Below are 16578 nucleotides of genomic sequence, written 5' to 3'. Positions count from 1 at the left end.
GGAGATTATTGGTATCGGTTTCAAAAAGTACAATATATGACTTTTTAAAACACAGCTGTACGGAGTGGTACACGGACGTAGGGAGAAGTACAGAGCGCCAATAAACCTTAAAGGCACTGCCTTTGCGTGCCGGCCCAATCACATAATATCTACGGCTTTTCACACACACAAGTGAATGCAAGGCATACTTGGTCAACAGCCATACAGGTCACACTGAGGGTGGCCGTACAAACAACTTTAACACTGTTACAAATATGCGCCACACTGTGAACCCACACCAAACAAGAATGACAAACACATTTCGGGAGAACATCCGCACCGTGACACAACGTAAACACAACACAACAAATACCCAGAACCCCTTGCAGCACTAACTCTTCCGGGACACTACAATCTACACCCCACCACCTCAACCCCGCCCACCTCAACTTCCTCATGCACTCTCAGGGAGAGCATGTCCCAAATTCCAAGCTGCTGTTTTGAGGCATGTTAAAAAAAAAAAATACGACTTCAATAATAAATATGGCAGTGCCATGTTGGCATTTTTTGTTGATTTATTTTGGAAAACCTTGTTACATTGTTTAATGCATCCAGCGGGGCATCACAACAAAATTAGGCATAATAATGTGTTGTTTTTTATTTTATTTAATTTTATTTTATTTTTTTTCAATTGTCAGATATTTTTTTTATTGCGTGTCCAAAGTGAAGTTATCATTAACTTCGGGGAGGGGCCCCGCACTGTTTATGGAGGCACAAAATTAGCTGATAGCTTTTTAGCCGATGGACTAAAAATAAATAGGTTGTCAACTACAGAGGATCTGTGTATGATTGACATGAAAAGGCATTCATTAATGGCAACTAGAGATGTCCGATAATATCGGTCTGCGGCCGATAAATGCGTTAAAATGTAATATCGGAAATTATCGGTATCGGTTTTTTATTATCAGTATCGTTTTTTGTTGTTGGTTTTTTTTTTTTTTTTTATTAAATCCACATAAAAAACACAAGATACACGTACAATTAGTGCACCAACCCACCCCATTTACACTCATTCACACAAACGGGTTGTTTCTTTCTGTTATTAATATTCTGGTTCCTACATTATATATCAATATATATCAATACAGTCTGCAAGGGATACAGTCCGTAAGCACACATGATTGTGCGTGCTGCTGGTCCACTAATAGTACTAACCTTTAACAGTTAATTTTACAAATTTTCATTCATTACTAGTTTCTATGTAACTGTTTTTATATTGTTTTACTTTCTTTTTTATTCAAGAAAATGTTTTTAATTTATTTACCTTATTTTATTTGATTAATTTTTTTAAAAAGTACCTTATCTTCACCATACCTGGTTGTCCAAATTAGGCATAATAATGTGTTAATTCCACGACTGTATATATCGGTTGATATCGGTATCGGTAATTAAAGAGTTGGACAATATCGGCATATCGGATATCGGCAAAAAGCCATTATCGGACATCCCTAATGGCAACCACATACTTTTTCAATAAAATCAGCCGATTCTGATCGGCGGTCAATCGATTCCTAATAATTAGCTTTATTTTATAAAAAAATAAATAAATGTATAATTCAAAAAATGAACTACAGTATATCGGAGCATTGGTGGAGAGTTGCCGATAGAGTACCCATCATGCCTTGTGTGAAGACCCTTAGATATGTTTTAGCATCCAAATTTGTAGTAATATTAATAGTTTTTTAAATTTTTTTTATTAAATCAACATAAAAAACACAAGATACACTTACAACTAGAGATGTCCGATAATATCGGTCTGCCGATATTATCGGCCGATATATGCGTTAAAATGTAATATCGGAAATTATCGGTATCGTTTTTTTTATTATCGGTATCGTTTTTTTTTTGTTTTTTTTTTTAATTAAATCAACATAAAAAACACAAGATACACTTACAATTAGTGCACCAACCAAAAAAACGTCCCTTCCCCATTCACACTCATTCACACATTGTTTCTTTCTGTTATTAATATTTCTAGTTCCTACATTATATATCAATATATATCAATACAGTCTGCAAGGGATACAGTCCGTAAGCACACATGATTGTGCGTGCTGCTGGTCCACTAATAGTACTAACCTTTAACAGTTAATTTTACATCATCTTTTAAGATGATGACTAATAAAACAAAGCTGGGTTTTTTTTTCTTTCAAACTGTCATTGCTCAAAACATAATATTGAATCAAAATCAATGTTATTGTGAATTATTGACCTATCCAAGGTTCAAATATTCCACTAAGAAAAATATTTTTGGTGGAAGATTTTGCATATTTTGTGTGTTTGCCATAAAAAAAACATTGTTTTCTTTGACAAAAAGGGCAGAAAACAAACAAACAAAATAACAACGTTAAATAAAAAACAACTTAGAATTGAGGGATAGATCTGAAGTTGAGATTTAAGCGTTAAATAAATAATGCATGAATGCCCTGGCACACCATTATCATCATTTCATGACCGAAGCAAAACACTTTTGACACTTTTATACTGAAATAAATACACCTACAACTTAGTAAATACAAATATAGAAAAAACTACCAGCAGCTGTAAAGTTTAGATCCACGAAGGACAGAAGAAAGGGAATGAATGTTTATAACTGAATACATTTACATACCGGTATGTATACCAATGTTTTTTTTTATGACTCAAGTATTGTTCTTGACAACCTTTTTCCAAAACACAATACAGACTGTGAGATATGACAGGATAATGCATACATTTATCATTTGTTTTCAAAACGCTTACAAAAAAGTGGTACCCCAAAAACTTTCTGTGGGACCCCATTTTTATGACTTGATGGGAAAATTCCTAGCGCCAACATTGATGGAGTATTGGTGCGTGCAAAACAGCAGCAGGCGGCCGTGGCCTGCGGGCCGCTTCTAATACTAATCAAATATCATCACCATAGATAATTCCCGCAGGCCTTGACTTTGACACATAGGATGTCTTGTGTACGCTCTTTCCATGTTGCAATGCATTCCTGTTCTCTTTTTTTAATTTTTAATTTAATTTTTATGGACATCCAGCATCAGACATTCCTATCCATTACATCATATTTACATACATCATATATTTTTTGTCTGCCCTAAATGTCAAAATGCCACCCCCCCCCCCCCAAAAAGAAAGAAACAGCAGGAAAACAAAAATAATATAAACAGATAATAAATAATAATTAAAAAGAAAAAAAAAAAAAATATATATATATAGACCCATAGGGAGTCATCCTTTTTTTTAAACAGTAAATCACTAATTCGAGAAACTAAAATCAGGCTTATGCGGAACACATAAAGAAAAAAGAAAAAAAAAATATTACTAATAATCAGAAATAAAATAAAAGAATATAAACAGATAAATAATAATAATTAAAAAAAAATATATATATATAGACTAGGGCTGGGAATCTTTGGGTGTCCCACGATTCGATTCAAAATCGATTCTTGGGGTCACGATTCGATTCAGAATCGATTTTTTTTCAATTCAACACGATTCTTGATTCAAAAACGTTTTGTATTTTTTAATATTTTTTTTTAAATTAAAAAAAAAAAAAGAAGTTCAATTTAAATTTTTTTTTTTTTTTTTTAATGAAAACAATACACAACAATACCATAATAATGCAATACAATTTCAAAACAAAACCCGACCCAGCAACATTCAGAATAGCAATAAACAGAGCAATTGAGAGCAATTGAGAGGAGACACAAACATGACACGGAACAATCCAAAAGTAGTGAGACAAAAATGAATATTATCAACAACAGTATCAATATTAGTAACAATTTCAACATAGCAGTGATTAAAAATCCCTCATTGATATTATCATTACAAACATTAATTAAAAAAATAATACAAAAAATGAACAATAGTGTCACAGTGGCTTACACTTGTATCGCATCTCATGAAGTTAAATGTCTAATGATAATGTCAAGGAGGGATTTTTAATCACTGTTATGTTGAAATTGTAACTAATATTGATACTGTTGTTGATAATATTCATTTTTGTTTCACTACTTTTGGTTTGTTCTGTGTCGTGTTTGTGTCTCCTCTCAATTGCTCTGTTTATTGCAGTTCTGAGTGTTGCTGGGTCGGGTTTGGTTTTGGAATTGGATTGCATTGTTATGGTATTGCTGTGTATTGTTTTGTTGGATTGATTAATTAAAAAAAATAAAAATAAAAATAATAATAATAATAAAAATAAAAAAATAAATAGATTTTTAAAAAATGAGAATCGATTCTGAATTGCACAACGTGAGAATCGCGATTCGAATTCGAATCAATTTTTTCCCACACCCCTAGTATAGACCCATTGGGAGTCATCCTTTTTTCTTTCTTTTTTTTAAGCCGTACAATCACTAATTCGAGAAACAAAAATCAGGCTTATGCGGAACACATTCCTGTTCTATGGTTATCATAGATAAATCAATTAAATAAAGATAAAGTAAAAAAAATAAAAATAATTATTATTAATAATAATCAGAAATAAAATAAAATAAACATATAATAAATAATAATTAAAAAGAAAAAAATATATATACATATATTAAAACCCATAGGGAGTCATCCTTTTTTTAAATTTTAAACAGTACAATCACTAATTCGAGAAACTAAAATCAGGCTTATGCGGAACACATTCCTGTTCTATGGTTATCATAGATAAATCAATTAAATAAAGATAAAGTAAAAAAAAATATATATATATTATTAATAATAATCAGAAATAAAATAAAATAAACATATAATAAATAATAATTAAAAAGAAAAAAATATATATACATATATATAAACCCATAGGGAGTCATCCTTTTTTTAAATTTTAAACAGTACAATCACTAATTCGAGAAACTAAAATCAGGCTTATGCGGAACACATTCCTGTTCTATGGTTATCATCACTTCATCCCTGTTGTGGTGGCAAAAACCCCAAGAAAATGTAGGAGTTAGTCCTTTAAATGCTCACAGAACTTAAGTCTCGCAGTGTTGCTCTTCCTTCAAAATGCTCGGGTTTAACTGGGTGGTGTATTTTTGCAGGGAGGAAGTGCCAGTGCTCTTCCAGCTACCCCCTTCTGATCACGGCCATCTTTTCAGTGACCTGCCTCCTTTCCATTGTGCTCCTGTGGCTCGCCGTGGAAAGATGTGTGAGTGGATCACACTCAAAGAAGAAAGTCAACTGGACTCCCGTGCAAGACGGCTCACAAGTTGCAATATTTTGTGTGCAGGTAAAGACGAGGCAACATCCCAGTGCACCAGCTGCTGCTCCAGTCTATGAGGAAATGAGCAGGAAGCAGCAACATTCCGGAATAATGAATAAGCAGGAAGTGCCCTCACACCTGGAGGAGGTCACCTCTCCATTGTATGCCAACATGAAACAAACACATGACAACGCCTACGCTTGCCCCAGACACATCGCCCTGAAAGCCTGAGTGAAGGTGGCTCAGTGGAGACCCCCTTAATGGAGCTCTTTTAACAACATCTATAGTCGAAATAGAGCCTATAAAACATTCAAGTTAAAGTTAACTTTAACTTTAATGGAGCACTTTTAAGAACATCAATAGTTTAAGTAGAGCCTATAAAACATTAAAGTTAAGTTAAAGTTAAAGTTAACTTTAACTTTAATGGAGCACTCTTAAGAACATCAATAGTTTAAGTAGCGCCTACAAAACATTAAAATTAAAGTTAAGTTAAAGTTAAAGTTAACTTTAACTTTAATGGAGCATTTTTAAGAACATCAATAGTTTAAGTAGAGCCTATAAAACATTAAAGTTAAAGTTAAAGTTAACTTTAACTTCAATGGAGCACTTTTAAGAACATCAATAGTTTAAGTAGAGCCTATAAAACATTAAAGTTAAAGTTAACTAACTTTAACTTTAATGGAGCACTTTTAAGAACATCAATAGTTTAAGAAGAGCCTATAAAACATTAAAGTTAAAGTTAACTTTAACTTTAATGGAGCACTTTTAAGAACATCAAAAGTTTAAGTAGAGCCTATAAAACATTAAAGTTAAAGTTAAAGTTAAAGTTAACTAACTTTAACTTTAATGGAGCACTTTTAAGAACATCAATAGTTTAAGAAGAGCCTATAAAACATTAAAGTTAAAGTTAAAGTTAACTTTAACTTTAATGGAGCACTTTTAAGAACATCAAAAGTTTAAGTAGAGCCTATAAAACATTAAAGTTAAAGTTAAAGTTAAAGTTAACTAACTTTAACTTTAATGGAGCACTTTTAAGAACATCAATAGTTTAAGAAGAGCCTATAAAACATTAAAGTTCAAGTTAACTTGAACTTTAATGGAGCACTTTTAAGAACATCAATAGTTCAAGTAGAGCCTATAAAACATTAAAGTTAAAGTTAAGTTAAAGTTAACTTTAACTTAACTTTAATGGAGCTCTTTTAACAACATCTATAGTCTAAATAGAGCCTATAAAACATTCAAGTTAAAGTTAACTTTAACTTTAATGGAGCACTTTTAAGAACATCAATAGTTTAAGTAGAGCCTATAAAACATTAAAGTTAAGTTAAAGTTAAAGTTAACTTTAACTTTAATGGAGCACTCTTAAGAACATCAATAGTTTAAGTAGCGCCTACAAAACATTAAAATTAAAGTTAAGTTAAAGTTAAAGTTAACTTTAACTTTAATGGAGCATTTTTAAGAACATCAATAGTTTAAGTAGAGCCTATAAAACATTAAAGTTAAAGTTAAAGTTAACTTGAACTTCAATGGAGCACTTTTAAGAACATCAATAGTTTAAGTAGAGCCTATAAAACATTAAAGTTAAAGTTAACTAACTTTAACTTTAATGGAGCACTTTTAAGAACATCAATAGTTTAAGAAGAGCCTATAAAACATTAAAGTTAAAGTTAACTTTAACTTTAATGGAGCACTTTTAAGAACATCAAAAGTTTAAGTAGAGCCTATAAAACATTAAAGTTAAAGTTAAAGTTAAAGTTAACTAACTTTAACTTTAATGGAGCACTTTTAAGAACATCAATAGTTTAAGAAGAGCCTATAAAACATTAAAGTTAAAGTTAAAGTTAACTTTAACTTTAATGGAGCACTTTTAAGAACATCAAAAGTTTAAGTAGAGCCTATAAAACATTAAAGTTAAAGTTAAAGTTAAAGTTAACTAACTTTAACTTTAATGGAGCACTTTTAAGAACATCAATAGTTTAAGAAGAGCCTATAAAACATTAAAGTTCAAGTTAACTTGAACTTTAATGGAGCACTTTTAAGAACATCAATAGTTCAAGTAGAGCCTATAAAACATTAAAGTTAAAGTTAAGTTAAAGTTAACTTTAACTTAACTTTAATGGAGCACTTTTAAGAACATCAATAGTCTAAGTAGAGCCTATAAACGTTAAAGTTAAAGTTAACTTTAACTTTTAAGAACATCAATAATTCAAGTAGAGCCTATAAAACATTAAAGTTAAAGTTAAGTTAAAGTTAAAGTTAACTTAACTTTAATGGAGCACTTTTAAGAACATCAATAGTTTAAGTAGGGCCTATAAAACATTAAAGTTAAGTTAAAGTTAAATTTAACTTAACTTTAATGGAGCTCTTTTAAGAACATCAATAGTTTAAGAAGAGCCTATAAAATATTAAAGTTAAAGTTAACTTTAACTTTAATGGAGCACTTTTAAGAACATCAATAGTTTAAGTAGAGCCTATAAAACATTAAAGTTAAGTTAAAGTTAAAGTTAACTTTAACTTTAACGGAGCATTTTTAAGAACATCAATAGTTTAAGTAGAGCCTATAAAACATTAAAGTTAAGTTAAAGTGAAAGTTAAAGTTAACTTTAACTTTAATGGAGCACTTTTAAGAACATCAATAGTTTAAGTAGGGCCTATAAAACATTAAAGTTAAGTTAAAGTTAAAGTTAACTTAACTTTAATGGAGCACTTTTAAGAACATCAATAGTTTAAGTAGAGCCTATAAAACATTAAAGTTAAGTTAAAGTTAAAGTTAACTTTAACTTTAACGGAGCATTTTTAAGAACATCAATAGTTTAAGTAGAGCCTATAAAACATTAAAGTTAAGTTAAAGTTAAAGTTAAAGTTAACTTTAACTTTAATGGAGCACTTTTAAGAACATCAATAGTTTAAGTAGCGCCTATAAAACATTAAAGTTAAGTTAAAGTTAAAGTTAAAGTTAACTTTAACTTTAATGGAGCACTTTTAAGAACATCAATAGTTTAAGTAGAGCCTATAAAATATTACAGTTACAGTTAAGTTAAAGTTAACTTTAACTTAACTTTAATGGAGCTCTTTTAAGAACATCAATAGTTTAAGTAGAGCCTATAAAACATTAAAGTTAAGTTAAAGTTCAAGTTTAAGTTAAAGTTAACTTGAAATTTAATGGAGCACTTTTAAGAACATCAATAGTTTAAGTAGAGCCCATAAAACATTAAAGTTAAAGTTAAGTTAAAGTTAAAGGTAAAGGTAAAGTTAAAGTTAACTTTAACTTTAATGGAGCACTTTTAAGAACATCAATAGTTTAAGTAGAGCCTACAAAACATTAAAGTTAAAGTTAAGTTAAAGTTAACTTTAACTTAGCTTTAATGGAGCACATTTAAGAACATCAATAGTTTAAGTAGAGGCTATAAAACATTAAAGTTAACTTTAACTTAACTTGAACGGAGCACTTTTAATTAAGAAAATCAATAGTTTAAGTATTGCCTATAAAACATTTGAACATACAACATATTCTACTCTTTCTGTAGAGTTAGACGTACTCACCAGAGATACTACAAGTCCCAGAGTGCATTGCGATTATTTTTTTTGCTGTCATATATTATTCCCGCTCCTCCGTTGGCTCTCAAAAGCTCACGTAGTGCGTTTGACTCAGGGTTGAATTCTAGTTTCGTTAGTCTAATAAGTGGCACACAATTTAGGACTTAACAATATATCCTGTATATTAGTCTTAGTATTGCCTTAAACTGTGTTAGTTCGCTAGCTAGATAACTTACCAACTAGCCCTTACTTCCTGTGACTACGGCAGCCTTTGAGGGTCAAATACGCGCCAGATTTCGGACATGTCAGTAAGTTTTTTAATTTTATTTTTTTATTGAACAACAAACATACATTTATAATTCACACAACAGTCAAGGCACTTTCAACAACAAGGAAATAAAACAAAAGCAAGAACAGATTATTTTACAGAGTATTAAATATTAGTAAATAATAATAATAAAAAATATTTTTACAAATAAAAAATAAAATAAAAAGACAAAAAGGGCTAACTCAATAATTTTAGATGTTTTTAACAGAGATATCAATTTAAGGGATTTTGTACACTTGATCATTCTCCAAGATTTGATTGATAATTGTAAAAAAAAATGTAACCATTAAGCTAGTTAGAAAATGTAGGCTTTACTTTCATAAATGTACATTTAGGACATGTCAGTAAGTCATTATTTACACCACTTGTTTTCTTTTATTATTCAACACAGACATTTAACAATGAAAATAAAGATATCTGTGTATTTTATACAATAACAATGCATTGTAAGACACAAACATAAGGAAAGAAGAACAACAATAAATAACACACATGTGCGAGGGACAACACTTGAAAAATGAAATAAAAAGCTCATAAAAGTATCAAGCTACACATTATTTAATTTCTTACATGCTAATCCTTTTTATAATTGTTATATGTTTTTTTCAATTGAGAATAAAACAAAACAAAAAAACGGTTTGCATGACATTACTCTGGATTAATGAATATATGAGTACATGATATTATTATACACTTACCTACGCATTTGATATTTTTTTAAACTGTAAAAAAATATAGATTTTGCAGTATTAAAACTGGCAGCTCATTTGCCACAGTTTTAACTTAAATTTGACTGTTTTTTACAGCCCATAACAGTAAATGGAAAAACGGTACTAGAGTTTTTATACAGTAAAATTCTTACAAAATTTTTACAGTCTATAATTTTATGAATAATTTGTTTTGAAATCATAAGTCAAGCAGGTATTTATTAGGAGTGTGAATCTTTGGGCACCTAACCATTTGATCCGATTCCTCAGGTGACCCTTCGATTCAGAATCCATTCCCGATTCAACACAATGTGTTATTTGGCATAGCCTCTGTGTTTTTTCCTGACCTAACGTATATTTACATATATTTACATATATATATATATATATATATATATATATATATATATATATATATATATATATATATATATATATATATATATATATATATATATATATATAGTCAAGGTTTCTGTGGTTTATCCGTTATACAGTGCTCAATACAGGGGTAGAGCAGAATATACGTTAGGTCAGGAAAAAACACGGAGGATATTTCATCCCTACAAGCCTGTTTCGCAGGTTTCCCTGCTCTTCAGGGGATTTTATTAGAATATAAGGAACATAGGGGATTCAAATCCCCTATGACGAGCAGGGAAACCTGCGGAACAGGCTTGTAGGGATGATATAGCCTCTGTGTTTTTTCCTGACTTAACGTATGTTTACATATATGTATATTTGCATATATGTATATATATATATATATATATATATATATATATATATATATATATATATATATATATATATATATTATATACATATATAATATATATGTATGTATATAGGGGATTTTATTAGGAAAGAAGGAACATAGCAGGGAAACCTGTGAAACAGGCTTGTAGGGATGATATAGCCTCTGTGTTTTTTCCTGACCTAATGTACAGTATATATATATATATATATATATATATATATATATATATATATATATATATGTATACATATACATATATATATATATACATATACATACATATATAAATATATATATATATATATATATATATAAATGTATGTATGTATATGTATATACGTATATATATATATATATATATATATATATATATATATATATATATATATATATATATATATATATATATATATATATATATATATATATATATATACATACATATATATATATGTATGTATATACATGTATGTATATGTACATACGTATATGTACACTACTGTTCAAAAGTTTGGGGTCACCCAAACAATTTTGTGTTTGAGCCATCATTTCTAAAAACAAGAATAGACTGTCGAGTTTCAGATGAAAGTTCTCTTCTTCTGGCCATTTTGAGCGTTTAATTGACCCCACAAATGTGATGCTCCAGAAACTCAATCTGCTCAAAGGAAGGTCAGTTTTGTAGCTTCTGTAACGAGCTAAACTGTTTTCAGAAGTGTGAACATGATTGCACAAGGGTTTTCTAATCATCAATTAGCCTTCTGAGCCAATGAGCAAACACATTGTACCATTAGAACACAGGAGTGAAAGTTGCTGGAAATGGGCCTCTATACACCTATGTAGATATTGCACCAAAAACCAGACATTTGCAGCTAGAATAGTCATTTACCACATTAGCAATGTATAGAGTGTATTTCTTTAAAGTTAAGACTAGTTTAAAGTTATCTTCATTGAAAAGTACAGTGCTTTTCCTTCAAAAATAAGGACATTTCAATGTGACCCCAAACTTTTGAACGGTAGTATATATATATATATAGGGGATTTTATTAGGAAAGAAGGAACATAGCAGGAAAACCTATGAAACAGGCTTGTAGGGATGATATAGCCTCTGTGTTTTTTTATGACCTAACATATATATATATATATGTATATATATATGTATGTATATGTATATACATATATGTATATATACATATATATATTTATATATACATACACATACATGTTTTGTAGTTGGATTTTAGAAAATCATGAATTGATTAGGACTGGGGTCTAATATGAATCGCAGTTCGGATGTGAATTGATTTTTTTGTGCACCTCAAATATTTTATATTTTCTTTTTAACTCCAAATTTTTTTTGAATTGTATGACTATGTAATTATAGATATTTAAGTTCAATCAATACATATACCTTTTTTTTCTGTCAAAATGGAAAGAACAAATACATTTGGTAAGAAAATAAAAAGATGTTATGCCTGGTGGGCCAGATTTGGCCCTCAGACCTCGAGTTTGACACCTGTGATTGTATAGTGAATTATATTTATATAGCGCTTTTTCTCTAGTGACTCAAAGCACTTTTACATAGTGAAACCCAATATCTAAGTTACATTTAAAGCAATGTGGGTGGCACTGGGAGCAGGTGGGTAAAGTGTCTTGCCCAAGGACACGACGGCAGCGACTAGGATGGCGGAAGCGGGGATCGAACCTGGAACCCTCAAGTTGCTGGCACGGCCACTCTACCAACCGAGCTATTCCGCCCGCCCTTAGAAATGTTTGGAGAACAAAAATTCATTTTCTTTGCCTTTTGCATGATTAAAGCATTGTTTCCCATCAACGTACTTGTCATGTGATTCTGTGGCGTGAATGCAAAAAGAAAGACTTTTCCTTTTTTTTTAACAGCCAAGAAAAAAACTGCAATTTTATTCATATCTGAAAGAAGCTCCATAGTTCATGAAAACATTTGTCGTTACGGTGCATGTCATTTTCAACAATCACATTCTATGAGGAGAAAGATATACACAGAGAGAGAGAGAGAGAAAGAAAATAAAACCATTACAAGCCACTAACTTTTCATTTAAATCTCAGTACAGACATTTTTTTTTTTGTAATAGTCCAAAAAAATAAAGAAAAGGCAAAAAAAATAAGAAAAAAAAAGCAGCCCTAATTCCAAACACCCGCTGATACCCCCCCCCCCCCCCCACCCAAAAAAAAAAAAAAAATCATTAAAAACAATTAAAAACCTTCAGGGTGACCAGGCTGAAATCCCACAGTGCTAAAGAGTGAGACGCTCATTGGTTTTTTTTCTTTACATTTTTTTTTTTAGGAATACACAGCATGGCGATGTAACGCGATCGGAATCGGGACAAACAGAACCAAAAAAAACCATCGGATGGCCTCCTCCATCCCATAAAACCCCTGCAATAGATCAGCCACAGTCAGTGGAGGCCATGACATTGCCTTCTTCTGCTCCTCTTAACACTTGTGCATAGTTTCATGTTCCTTTACAACCTTTGTTTTTACAAACATCCTCCACACACACACACACACACACACACACACACACACACACACACACACACACACACACACACACACACACACACACACACACACACACACACACACACACACACACACACACACACACACACACACACACACACACACACACACACATCATCTTTTTCCATGAGTGACAAAGAGAGAAAGAAGGTAAGAGAATAATGCACAACTCTCCTGATTCAGTCAGGATGGGACCTCAGTAAGAAAAGACACAAAAAAGGGTAAAAACCAAACAGCATTTTGCATCATGTTATTCACGGTCTCTCATTTGTTTGTTTTTTTCCATTATTTAAACAATCAAAGTCCACATTTGTTTTCGTTTCGAAATGTAAAGCAATTTTCATATATAGATTTGTATATATATATATATATATGTATATATATATATAAAGCACTCCATAGTCATTTAAAGTCCATTATTTGGTTATTACGTAACTGCTACGGATTTAGAAAACGTCAGGTATTTGCTCCTCCTTTTCAAATCCATAACTTTCAGTGCTGACATTATTCTCGATAATAATAAAAATAAAAAATAAAAGTACATTAAAATGATGTGGAGTTGGTACTCTGGAACCCTGGCCTTCCTGAGACGAGATCCACGTTTTCATGTGTGTGCAAGATAGTGAGCAATTGTCTTTTGTTTTTGTTTTCTTTCTTTTTTCTTATAAAGTAAAAATATATAGAATCAACATAAAACAGACAGGCTTTAGATCGTCCAACATAAACACAGAAGGAGACAACACTGTTGGATCCCAGAGTTCTTAAAGTAGCACAAGATATCTTCATTTTGTGAAGTGCTGCACTTTGAAAAATGGAAGCATTTGTACTCTTTTTTTTAATAATATATATACATATATACATACATACAGTCGTGGCAAAAAGTTCACATAGTCTTGTAAAGAACATAATGTCATGGCTGTCTTGAGTTTCCAATCATTTCTACAACTCTTATTTTTGTTGTGATAGAGTGATTGGAGCACATACTTGTTGGTCCCAAAAAAACATTCATGAAGTTTGCCTCTTTTATGAATTTATTATGGGTCTACTGAAAATGTGACAGGTTACAGGTAAGAAAATCTCCTTCTGGTTGCATATTAAGATGGCTTGAACACATATTTTTTTATAATATATACATATGCTCCTAAAACACTGCAAGACTCACCCTCCTAAAATCCCCTGAAAAGCAGGGAAACCTGCGAAACAGGCTTGTAGGGATGAAATAGCCTCAGTGTTTTTTATACTAGGGGTGTAACAGTACACAAAAATTTCGGTTCGGTACGTACCTCGGTTTAGAGGTCACGGTTCGGTTCATTTTCGGTACAGTAAGAAAACAAAATATAAATTTTTTGGTTATTTATTTACCAAATTTGTAAATAATGGCTTTATCCTTTTAACATTGGGAACACTATAATAATTCTGCCCACGTTCATCAACATGAAACTGCCTCAAGTTGTTGCTCAGATTAAATACAATGACAAAACTTTTCTTCTACATATAAAAAGTGCAACATTAAACCGTTTCAAGTCAACTCATCAAGCTTCATTTATTACAGCATTTGGGAAAGTTGATTTTTATTATGTAAATGTTATATTTGTATCAACATGTGACAGCAGGGACCCTGCCATTCAAAACTAGGCTGCTGCATTACTAATGATTAATGTAACTATAGCTGAAAAAATGGTACAATAGCAAAAGGAGAGACTATTCATCCCTGAACACCATGGAGTTCATGTAGGCTTAATGATGCACTTACATTATTATATCAACTATCAGAGACAGAAACTCTTCATTTAACTTAATGTCCTTTTTTGCTGCTTCAACACAGCTCAATCAACACAGAAAAAGGTAAAGTGAAATAACAGACAGACAGGGCTTTGCTGTCCGTAACACACACACACACACAGCAAAATGAGCTAACGTTACGCTAAAAGCTAATTAGCCTTCACCTCAAGCCAGGACTGCGAGCGAGCTGAGCTGCCGCTTAGGTTTCTAGAAGGTCAACGGGCTCATAGTGATGTTACTAGTAGTTGACTGGGAGGTGTTTATTATCATTTGGAGAGAGTCCGCTGCCTGATGTTTACCTGCTAAACGCTAAGCACTGACTACATGCGCTCTGAATACGCACTGCTGATTGGCTGTTACCGCTCTGCGTGTAGCCAATCAGATAGTTGTGTGTGTGGGACAATGCTGGGTGCTGTGTAGAGGACTGACAGAAACCGAGGCAGAACGAAGCGGAGCAGCTTGCTAAGACTTTAGCTCAAGTGGCTACTTAATATGTTCGTGTGGAAACTCGTTCGGTACACCTCCGAACCGAACCGAAACCCCCGTACCGAAACGGTTCAATACAAATACACGTACCGTTACACCCCTAATATATACATATATACACTACCGTTCAAAAGTTTGGGGTCACATTGAAATGTCCTTATTTTTGAAGGAAAAGCACTGTACTTTTCAATGAAGATAACTTTAAACTAGTCTTAACTTTAAAGAAATACACTCTATACATTGCTAATGTGGTAAATGACTATTCTAGCTGCAAATGTCTGGTTTTTGGTGCAATATCTACATAGGTGTATAGAGGCCCATTCCCAGCAACTATCACTCCAGTGTTCTAATGGTACAATGTGTTTGCTCATTGGCTCAGAAGGCTAATTGATGATTAGAAAACCCTTCTGCAATCATGTTCACACATCTGAAAACAGTTTAGCTCGTTACAGAAGCTACAAAACTGACCTCCCTTTGAGCAGATTGAGTTTCTGGAGCATCACATTTGTGGGGTCAATTAAACGCTCAAAATGGCCAGAAGAAGAGAACTTTCATCTGAAACTCGACAGACTATTCTTGTTCTTAGAAATGAAGGCTATTCCACAAAATTGTTTGGGTGACCCCAAACTTTTGAACGGTAGTGTATATATTTACATACCGGTATATATATATATATACACATACATACATGTTTTGTAATTGGATTTGAAGCTAATTGGATTTTATTGTTTATTTTTCTCACCAAAATTGATCATGTATGTATACTTTTGACCCAGCAGATTTGCTCACATTTTCAGTAGACCCATAATAAATTCATAAAAGAACCAAACTTCATGAATGTTTTTTTGGGACCAACAAGTATGTGCTCCTATCACTCCATCACAACAAAAATAAGAGTTGTAGAAATGATTGGAAACTCAAGACTGCCATGACATTATGTTCTTTACAAGTGTATGTCCACTTTTGACCACGACTGTATAAACATATATACATACATACATACATATATATATATATATACTCCCTACAACATTCCCATTCATTGATTTTTTTTCTTTTCTTTTCGAACTCCAGAATGAAACTAAAGTGTTTTGTAAACTGTCAGTGGCCTGGCATGTACAATGAAATGAATGAAAGAAGAAAAGGGGAAAAAAAAAAAAAAAAAAGTAGGCCCCTCTGTCTTGACCTTTGCCCTCAGACA

The 16578-nt window shown here is 31.7% G+C and overlaps 1 protein-coding gene across 1 annotated transcript in view; it reads left to right on the top strand.

Annotated features, from left to right (window-relative positions):
- LOC133642661 (uncharacterized) overlaps positions 1–5569 on the top strand; it is a 6181-nt gene extending 612 nt beyond the window's left edge. Inside the window, exons 3-4 of the mRNA XM_062037000.1 lie at positions 5061–5167; positions 5249–5569. Of these exons, the coding sequence (XP_061892984.1) occupies positions 5061–5167; positions 5249–5452 (311 nt within the window). The 3' untranslated portion in view covers positions 5453–5569. The remainder of the gene's footprint in view (positions 1–5060; positions 5168–5248) is intronic.
- The last annotated feature ends 11009 nt before the right edge of the window (positions 5570–16578 follow it).

Source organism: Entelurus aequoreus, linkage group LG25, assembly GCF_033978785.1.
Source record: "Entelurus aequoreus isolate RoL-2023_Sb linkage group LG25, RoL_Eaeq_v1.1, whole genome shotgun sequence".
Lineage (NCBI taxonomy): Eukaryota > Metazoa > Chordata > Actinopteri > Syngnathiformes > Syngnathidae > Entelurus > Entelurus aequoreus.
Note: the sequence above shows the minus strand (reverse complement) of the source record. Positions and strands in the feature narration are given on the sequence as shown.